At 46.8% G+C, this 10429-nt stretch overlaps 1 protein-coding gene across 1 annotated transcript in view; it reads right to left on the bottom strand.

The window, feature by feature from the left end:
• Positions 1 to 5275: 5275 nt before the first annotated feature.
• COL5A1 (collagen type V alpha 1 chain) overlaps positions 5276 to 10429 on the bottom strand; it is a 137006-nt gene continuing 131852 nt past the window's right edge. The window contains 3 exon segments of the mRNA XM_066332902.1: positions 5276 to 5957; positions 5960 to 6023; positions 8496 to 8729. Of these exon segments, the coding sequence (XP_066188999.1) occupies positions 5878 to 5957; positions 5960 to 6023; positions 8496 to 8729 (378 nt within the window). The 3' untranslated portion in view covers positions 5276 to 5877.

Here is a 10429-nt window from a genome sequence, read left to right as displayed (position 1 = left end):
CCCTGTCTGAACAGGCCCTGGCAGATGTTGGGAACATCAGCCCAGCTGGGCCTCAAAGGTTGCTCCAGCCTGAAAACGTGGGAAGAAAAATAAAATAAGGAAAAATCCAGATTATAGGCAGGGATACAATAATTGATGGATATTTATCATAATTATCCATCAATGATTGCTTCCCGCCCGCTCACGGCTGAACCCGGTGTGCCAAGTGACACACGCAGCACTGAGCAAAAAAAATAGATTTAAAAAAAACCTGGGAATTGTCTGGCTGGAAAGGCAGAGCAGGGAATTTGCAGAGGCACAGCTCCTGGGCAAGGTGTAAGAGAAGAGACACATTTGACTTGTACTGCTCCAGCTTTTCTGGGCACACTGAAGATTAATTTACAGGTGCCAGAGGCGCCTCCAGCTCACTTGTTTTTTCTCACAGGATGAGATGAGAAGGTTTTTGTGGGTTTTTGTTTTTTTCCCCTTTTCCCAGAGCTGTGGGTCAGATCAATTCTACTCTTAGCTTGACATTAAAAAAATAAACCCAAGTCAAATCCAGCCTGGCTGGGAGAATGCAGGACAAAAAGCAGCTGAAGGACGAGAATAGCTCCAGCTCCTTTGAATGCCATGAGAGCCTCACTCTACCCAACAATTTGCATATTTTCTCCATGCTAATTCATGCACAACCCTCTCCCCTCCTCGCCTTCTCAGTCCCACTGGTCTGTGTGTCTCTGCAGGAGACACGAAGGGGGCTCAATCCTTTGTATAAAACATTCATTCACAGCTTCTCCTCTTGTTTGCCAGAACTCACCTAGACAGGGAGGGGATGCCCAGGATCTGGTCTCTAAATTTAATCAGTGCCAACACTCCTTTTCAGGCCGTTTTTATTTTTACCAATCTGTTGTAACACAGGATTTAAGGAGATAGGGGAGGAATATCTCTTGGAGAGCCAGCAGAGCATCCCAGCCAGAGCTGTGACATCTTGTGGAGAGCAAGAGTGATCCCAGAGTGACCCTGGAGTGGGACATGGCAGGGCTGTGGTCCTGGTCCCCTCTCCCAGCTCCCAGGAGGAACTGGGATGTGCAGCCCCAGGTCAAAGCAGGGCTTTGGTGAGAGCCTCTTGGTTCTCTGTCCCACTCTCACAAATCACGTAAGATGAGCTTTTTTAGGGACAGCTAGTGCTCCACCACTTAGGTCACAAAATCAGGTTGAAAAAGGCCTTAAAATGATCGAGTCCAGGAAACAAGCTAGGGAATCCAAATAAAAACCAGGGGTCACTAGTCACAGAGCAGCCTAGGGGCTGGGCCTCTTCCTCTGGAGCAGGACTGAAAACAAACCAAAGAACAATTCCCATCTCACAGGCAGCCAGCCCACAGCAGCTCCTGGTTCACCCCTGGAAGCAGAGGGATGGACACATCCTCGTGCCTGGGTCAGCTCAGGCATGGGGAAAACTTGCAGGGCACAAATCCCAGCCCAGGGCACAAATCCCAGCCCAGGGCATTTCGAATAAAACCCCACAGGCAGGGCAAGGCAGAGCAGCAGCCCCAAGCCCTGCAGCATCCCTTTTCCTCATTTAAAAGCTCTGGAAACCCCCCCGAGTGCTGAGTTTGGGTGATTTTCATCCCCTCTTTGCTGCATCCCAAATTTTGGGCTCCTGGTCCTGCCCTTGCAGGATCCCTGAGGTGGAGAGGCAGCTGCTGCTGGAGTTTGGGCTGAGCATTCCCATCCTCACCCCATAACCCAGCAGTTTTTGGGGGCTCACTCTGCTCTCTAGTCTGCTGCTCTTTCTCTCTTTCTAAAACTCCCCTCAGCATTTCACCTGCTTTGGAGCTGGAGCACTAAACCAGGGGCTTTGTTCTACGAAAAGAGGCGAGAGATCTGCCAGGGGCACAGATCTGCCTGCGTCTGGCAGTGCCAGGAACAGTCGGATCCCTGCTCAGATCTCGGTTTTTCCCTAAGAGCAGATCAAAGCTCCCCTCAGCACAGAGGTGTTTGCTGCCAGCAGCAGTGGCTCAGTGCAGATCACAACTGCTGAGGCGGGGCTGGGCTCACCTCGAGGCGTGCCCAAGGTCCAAGGGAAGGATTTCCAGCCGGGTTTAAGTAAATCAAGTATTTTTAGCCCTCATTTCTCCCTGCAGCTCTGGTACCTCTGTGTTTCTGGGGTCCATCTGGATGAAGATTTGGCCATAATTCCCCAAGATTTCCCAAAACTACTCTAGAAGTGAATGACAGAGTAAAGAGTAAAGGGTTTTGGGGCAGGTTTGGGCGGGGTTCGGAGCACCCTGGGCTATGGGATGTCCCTGCCCATGGAACTGCCTGATCTGTAATTCCCTTTCCAACCCAACCCATTTGTGCCTTCAGCCCCTTCCCTGGACACCTTTTGGCCAAGAATGAACATCACCAAAGGCCTCCTGCAGCCAAAGAGTGAAGGGCAGAGATTTTTGGGACTCAGAGCTTGGCTTGGTCGCCGCAGAGCCTCGTGCAGGGCTGGGTTTGTGGCACCTGACCCACCTGCAGTGCTCCAAACGTCACCTGAGGTCCAGAGACACGGATCTGGTGGCATCACTGGTGCAGCTTCCCACAGGGAATCCCGAGGATCCTGGAGGGAAACCTGCAGGAGAGGAGAGAATGAGCAAAGTGTCCCCCTCATGTTTTTTGTCCAAGGGGTTTCTTTCCTGGGGTCAAGAACGGGGATTTGGGGGTTGAGGAACTCACCAGGAAGCTGGAAAAAAATTGTTGTTTCTTTTGTTTTCCTGAATTTGTCTCAGGATGAGAAGATCAGCAAGATTAAAGCTCCTCTGGTGATGTTTCTGCTGCTGTGGAGAAGGTGAAGAGCTGGTGGCCACACAATGTTCTCCTCCACATCCCAGCCACCAAAACCAGGTCGGATTTTTGTACTGGGATTTCTCACTGAGAAGAAAGAAAAAAAAAAAAAAAAAAACAAAACACAACCAAAACACAAAGATTCCAGGCCTGGAATTTCTCCCTGTGATGGGTTTGGGTTGTATTTTACAGTTTTTTCTTTACCTTTAAACATTTCCAGTGCTCCTCTGATGAACTTTCCAGGCTCCACAGGGCAGAGGGGTCCTGGGGAATTCCTGCTGCAATCAACTCCAAGAAGAGATTCACATCACGGGTGTTTAGGTGGAAACAGTAAACTTGATTTATTGAAAAAAAAATCTATTACATTTATTCCTTTATTACACAGGTTTAAAATATTTAAAATAGCTCTTATGGGCATTACACTTAAATTTTATGACATGTTTATTGGACTTTGAAGAAATGTACAATATGGCATTTGACACTATATTTTAAAAAGGGCCTTTATGTACTAAAAGCTGTTTGTTGGGTTTTTTTTTTTTTGTTTGTTTGTTTTCCATAGGTTTTATTTTTTCTTATCAACATTTGTTCAAGTCAATATATATTAAGGGGAGGAGGGAATAAAATTACACAAAAGAAGGTCTGCAAATACAAGTAGTAATTTTATTGCAATATACCGTAGCTAAAGTGGTCTGGGGGGGATTGGAACAGTTTGGAGCTCAGTACAATTACAACACTGCGGAATTCAACAGAGGAAACTTTTTAATTCTTTTTCTTTTTTTTTTTTTTTTTATTCTTCTTCAAGCAGAGAAATCAAAGGGAAGGACAAAAAAAAAAAAAAAAAAAAAAAAAAACTCCCCTTGATGATGATGAGTAAAAATCGAGACCAGAATCCCATGACCTGGGCAGACACACACACAGAAAAAAATCAGGATATGGCTTTGCTGGGATGTGCAACCTTTCCTGCCCTCCCGCTGGTGCCGAGGCGACTGAACGAGAAGCTGAATTCCTTCTTTATTATCCCAAATTCCTTTTCACTGCTCTGCTGCCGGAGTCTGCAGTTTTGAGTAGCACCTTTTTGGGGTTTTTGGGGGGTTTTTAATTCCCTTAAGTGAGGAGAGAGCACAGGAGGAGAAGGCAGAGTGGACAGAGCTCCTCCAGGCCTCCAAAAGCACCGCTGGCATTGCTGCTCCTTCCCTCCCAGGGCTGCTGCTCTCAATTTGGGCAGGAAAGGGGGAAAAGACACCAGAATTAGGCTTTTTTTCACAGTAAACGGGATGTCTTTCCCTTCGTGGTGGAAAATTCCCCTTGAGCTGAATTAAGAATATTAATAATAATATATAATAATTAAAAATAAAACAACACCCACCTTGCAGCAATTATTTTCCAGCTGAGAGGCCTGAAGAAGGAAAACGGGCAAGGAGAGGAAAGAAATGGTGAAAGAAAGAAGGTTGTCAGCACTTTGTGAGCCAAAAAAAAAGTGGGAAGAGCAGGAAAATTGCAAATTCCCGGGATTGCTGGGTGGGCAGCACCCCCACGGGCTTCAGGACACCCAACATCGACATAAATTAGCACCAGAAATATTCAGCCACTGAGGACAACCTGCTCTGCTTCCCACAGGGAAAAGGCATGGAGATCCTTGGGGGAAAACCAAAATAAAATTAGAATAAAAAAATATAAAAAATGGTTAGGGCATTTATTTTTTTTTTCCTAAACGGGCTCATCCGAGGAAGGAGAGCAGGATTTGGACAGGAGAGATAAGAAGGTGCCATGCATTTATCAGCAGCCAAAATCTGCCTGAAAGTGCCTAAAAAACCAAGTGGGAGATTGGCCAGTGGCAGGGTATCCCCAGTGTTGTGTCAAAGTCATCAGATAGCACCACAGAGATATGTAAAAATAACTATAAAAGCACCTTTTTTTTTTTTCTTCATTTTTTTCTATTTTATTTAAATTCTTGATATTCAGAGAGGACAAATGGATTTCCCCTGCCACTGAATCTGCCACTGGAATGAATTCAGGTTTAATTCTTATCATTTTAAAGGAATGCTGAAAGAGAAAAAGAAGAATTAATTTAAAACAATAAGTGTTAAGCAAGTGGATGAAAAGGCAGAGGGTGAACGCAGATCCTGCTTTTAGATCAGGGGATTTGTAGGAAATTCATTTAAAAAAGAGGCTTTGATTTGTCTCATTTGGAAAGGAATCGTTTCCAAAAGGCATCTGTGCCTCATCCTGGGGTAATTCCAAGATCCCAGTTTGGGGCTGGGAAGAGGCAGAGGTGAGGACAGGAGTCTTCATTCCCAGCTGGAAGCTGGGCTGTGGCTTTAACACAGACAAGGTCAGGCGTGGTTGGAAGGCGGAAAACGTTTCCATAAAACACGACACAAATATTTACTCACAGACACACAAAAATAGAAGCACCTTTAAGACAATAGTAAAAAAAAAGAGAGTGTGGCCTCGGAGCCAGCACTTTGGAAAACGTGGAATGAGGCCAACTCAGCGGAGGAAACATGGAAAATTCTGGAATTGGCCGTGGAGCTGATCCAAACCTCGTGGAAGGCAACAAAACCTCTTTGAGGAGCTTCAGATCCAGGACTGCTGGGACTTCAACACGAGGAATTTCAAGTTTTTTCCATTTTTTTTTTCCTTAGGAACAAACAAAAGCTTCCTGGTGAGGAGAAGAGAGGAAGAGGAGGAGGAAGGAGTTTGCTGGAGGTGGACTCAGCTCGGTGGCAGCAGCGGTGGCAGCAGGGCCAGGGCCAGGTCTCCGTGTGTGGCTGTCGGTCATGAGATTCCAAATCCATCCTGGGAATGGCTGAGAGGGGGCACAGAGGGGCCGGGGCCAAACCAGGGACACAACAAAATAGGTGAGGAGTTGGAGGGGGAAAAAAAAAAAAATAATAACCCATCGCTGTCCAGTTTCAGACCGTGCACGTGACGAGGAATTCTTTTTTTTCTCCTTTTTTTCTCTTTTTTCTCTTTTTTTGTTTTTAATTAAACGGCGCAATGAGGTTACGAGGTTGCTCATTTGGAGACTAGGTTCAGGTGGCTCTTTTTTTTTATTTTTTTATTTTTTTTTCAGCCCAGGAAGCAAGCTGGTCCCACCTCGAATCCAAATTTCTGTGCCGCTTCTCCGAAGTCATTGAACATGATGTCACTATGGGGACCTGCTCCACTTTGGGCGTGTTGATTTCCAGGATGGTTTTCTGGTAGCCCTTCCTTGCCTGGAATTGAGGGAAAGAGGAGTCTGAGGGTGCCTCCAAGCCAACATCACACAAATGGATCATCAGCCAGGGAAATACAGGCTGGATATCAGGAAAATGGTTTTTACAGGAAGGGTGATAAAGTATTGGAAGGTCAGCCCAAGGAGGTGGTGGATTCACCATCTCTGGATGTGGCACTTGGTGGTTTAGTTGAGGTTAGGGTTGGATTTAGTGATCCTGGAGGTCTCTTCCTACACAACGATTCTGATTCTGATTCTGATTCTGATTCTGATCATCACTCTGCTGGGAGTATGGTGTTGGTTTTTCCTGGGAGTTTTTGGACCCAAACCAGAGTCACCACCCAACAAATTTATTTGCATGTTTAACACATATGCCTGGGAATTTTTGGACCCAAATCGGATTCACCACCACCCAAACAATTTATTTGCATGTTTAACACACGTGCCTGGGAATTTTGGACTTAAACCAGAGTCACCACCAAAACAAATTTATTTGCATGTTTAACACATGTGCCTGGGAATTTTTGGACCCAAATCAGAGTTGCTACCACCCAAACAAATTTATTTGTGTGTTTAACACCTGTGCCCTCTGGTGACCACTGAAAAACTCCTCGGAGATGCCCAGACCTTGGAGCAGAAGCAGATCATGACACTCTAACTCTGCTCCAGCACACTTCCAAGCTGGAATGAGAGCCTGGAAAAATTGTGGCTTGTGGGAAGGGTTGTTTTTCCTCCCACAGGACACTCCTGGCTTGTTGAGCAAACGGGAGCGATTTAATTCGGATATATTAGTGAAAATCACATTTAAGTTTGATGGAATTCACAAGGTGCTGCTGTCTTTTTTATCATGCCTGGTGGCCACGGAGCTCTTTCCAAAATATAATAATTATTAGAGAAGCAGAAGTGCCCCCCAAGGCATACAAAGCTGCACAAACAAGAGAATTTATGGAGCAGCTTTGGGCTCTGCCTTTCCCTGTGATTTTTTTGTGGTTGGGAAGAACAGGCTGGAGCACAGCTGCGAGAAAGGGCTGGAAGTTCAGGAAAAAAACATATTCAAATTATGGGAAGAACATCAGCCCTGGAGCTCCTCTGGCATCAGCAGCACCTCTGTGGGGCATCTCCACAGGGTAGGGCTCAATCCTGGAATTATTTAGGGTGGAAAAGACCTTTAGGATCATCAAGTCCAACCATTAACCAAGCCCAACAGAAATTGGATGGGTTGTAACACTCGCTCCCAAACAAGAAGTAGAAGCAGCTCTAAACTCCTGGTGGAGTTCTCTAAATCCCTAACAGCCTTTTTCATGGGTTTGAGAGTCAGATCAAAATCATCTTTAATGTAGAGAATCTACTGTAAACCCCAAACTCCTTCAGGTAAATAGATAAATCTCAAATATCCTGCCTGCGCTCTGGGCAGCACAGTCTGATTAATCCAATTTATCAGCCCAAAAGGCAGAGGTTTAGAGGAGGTTAACCCCCTTTAAAAGGTGCAGCACGTGGTCCTCCAGCAGCCCTGAGATTCAGAAGGGAAGGGAGGAGAAGCTCCTTTTCCCCAAGGATGTTCTGTCAGCAGGAGACACGAAAAACTTGAGGATAAACTTCTGAAGTTTCCAGAAAGGGCTGGATGCCCTTTCCCTCTGCAGCAATGCGTTAAAGGCTCTAATCTGATTTTCCTATTTCTCCATCAGTTAAAAAAAAGAAAAAAAAATCCGTTTGTGCCAGAACAGATTTCAATCTCAAATAACATGAGGGGCTTTTTCTGTCAAACATCTCAATCTTTCTGTCCCGTGGGCTCCAAGTGCTGCAGTTCCAGAGGGTGGGGAATTATGCGTGTTTTTACACCAGCACGCTGGGGCTCAAATAAATGCAGGCAGCACCTGCTTTGCCAAATTTTTATCTCCCGAGGGCAGAAATTTCTGAGTTTCAACCCAAACCAAGCCTCCAAGAGGAGTTAGAAGAAAAGGGAGGATGTGAGGCACCTTCGGAAATCATGCACACACCATGGACAGCTCAGAGCCTTCCCGGGGCTGCAAGAACAAAAAAAATCCAACCAAACCCTTCCTGCTTGGCCTCCAAGAATCCCTGAAAGCAGTCCCAAAAATTCTTACCAAACCCTGCAAATTTCCTGCCCCACTGGGCACCATGGCTCACCTTGCCCCGTGTGAGGAACTGGGTGAGGGCAAAAGCAGGGGGAGGCTTTTAAAAGCAATTTTTAGGCAGATAAATTGGATTAATCAGATTAATTAATTTGACTCCTGGAGGTGCTGCAGCTCCCCCTGACTCTGAGCAGGGTCCCACAGAATCATTTACTCCAACTTCGGGAAGAGCAAGTTGACATTAAGGACAACATGGAAATTTGGGGGTGATCTGCTCTGGGGCAGACAGTGCTGGCCAAGCAGGGGAGGGGATGGAGGTGTCCCTAAGGTGTCCCTAAGGTGTCCCCGAGGTGTCCCCAAGGCCAGGAGCGCCCACGTACCGCGCAGCCGTCGAGGGCAGCTCGGATGTAGGGGTTGTTGTCGTAGGACATCTCCTCGTCGTTGGAGCCCAGGAAGCGGATGGCCTTGTCGTAGCTGTTGGTGGTGGCATCGTGCCAGGCCACCGACTGGTAGCAGTTGTAGGTGATGTTCTGGCGGGCTGAGGCGCTCAGGAGACGCAGGAAGGTCATCTGCACCACCCCGATGGGGTTCCCGTCAGAGTCCACGTAGGAGAGCTGGGGAAGGGACAACACTGGGCAGTGAGGGGGACAGGGAAACACAGCTAGGGGCTCTGAGGGACACCAGTGTCACCAGTGTCACTGCTCCTGGGGGCTCTGAGGGGCTCCAGTGTCACCAGTGTCACTTCTCCTGGGGCCACCAGTGTCACCAGACCGTGCTCTGCTCCCCCAGGAAGTTTTTGTTCTCCTGCTGGATGGGGTGAGGTTGTGAACAAAAATATTAAATCTAAGGAGGGCAGAAGAAAAAGAAAAAAAAAAGGCCAAAGGGATTTCGGCCCTGGTTGCAAGAGTGTAGAAATTTGGGGATACATCTCAAGTTTAAGCCAATATTGAGTGTATTTCTCCAGCTTTAGAAGAGGAGAGAAGGTGAATTTCTGTGAGGGCTCAGGGCTCTATTTTCCTGTCCTGTCTGCAGAGAATTTCTGACTGCTGGGGGTGTTCTGTCCTGCACACTCTGGGGTTTTCCCCTTTGTTTTTCCTGGCCCCAAACCCTGGGGGTTGAAGCAACTTTTGAGCTGCATCTGCAGCAATCCTGGCCCTGCTGATGAAGACTGGGAAAATCCATTTTCCCTTTTTGGAAAAGCTCTGCTCAGATAAAGGGAAAATGGATTTGCTGCCCTGTTGTGAACACAGATTGCGAATCCCAGTTTGGCACACTGGGATTTGCTCCATTCTGCCCACCAAGCTCCTTTTTCTCCCATGCAGGAGAATACATTCCTGCCAAAAAAAAATATAAATAAATTACTGAACCCCAAACCCGGCACTTGAGTGATTCAGCCCTTTGTGGGACTTTCCTGACCCACAAAATGAGTTTTTGCAGGTAAGAACTGACTGTGCTTGAGGTGGCATCTCCAAACTACCGCCCTGGGTGGACTGAGAGCTTCCTTAGAGGGTTTCTTTAGAAACAACCAGGAGAAAAAACACAGGCACCCAAACCAGCGTGGATTTCCTCCAGGTACCACCAACCCTCGAGTTGTTGTGGCGCAGGCTGCAAACAGTAGAAGAGATTCGTAACCACGATAAAAACCACTTGAATTCCAAGAGACAATCCAAATAAAAGAAGATACCAACCGGTTTGTCAGGATGCTGCTGCAGTGTCCTCCTGAGAGTTAAATGTGACTGACCACGAGAGAGCCACGCATGCCAGGAGGAGCGGCCAGAAAGCCACCAGCACGTGGAAGGGAGGGGACAAGAAAATAAAAATGCCAAGGACTTGTCAAACAGCCCCAGTGTGGCACTGCTGATCTGCAGGACCTTCCCTTACTTGGTTTTATTTCAAACCAGTGCTTGATGGCAGTCTAGCTGCCTTTTAAAGGGTCTTTTGTTGTGTTTTTTTGTAGATTATTTTTTAATTTTTCATAAATTTTTGGGAGTTTTTTTATAAATTATTTGGTGGATGGGAATTATAGCATTTTGAGTTGTTTGTGATGTATGGTTGAAGTGGTCATTGGTATTTGTTGGGTTTTTTTTTCTTTCCTGTGCAGGTTTTGTGAAGCCTCATCCCACTCTGCAACTGGGGCCACTGGGAGCTGGTTTTGTGCACAAAGTTGGCCCAGTTTTGGGGAAATTTAATTTTTTCCTCTTTTCTCTGGGCTGGTGGGTGCCATATGGCTGGGATGGGATATTGGGATGGGATATTGGGATGGGATAATGGGATGGGATGGGTGCCAGGCCTCCTCAGAGCTGCTGGGAACTGT

The sequence above is a fragment of the Sylvia atricapilla genome, chromosome 19 (genome assembly GCF_009819655.1).
Source record: "Sylvia atricapilla isolate bSylAtr1 chromosome 19, bSylAtr1.pri, whole genome shotgun sequence".
Taxonomy (NCBI): Eukaryota; Metazoa; Chordata; class Aves; order Passeriformes; family Sylviidae; genus Sylvia; species Sylvia atricapilla.
This window is presented reverse-complemented; position numbering and strand designations above follow the sequence as displayed.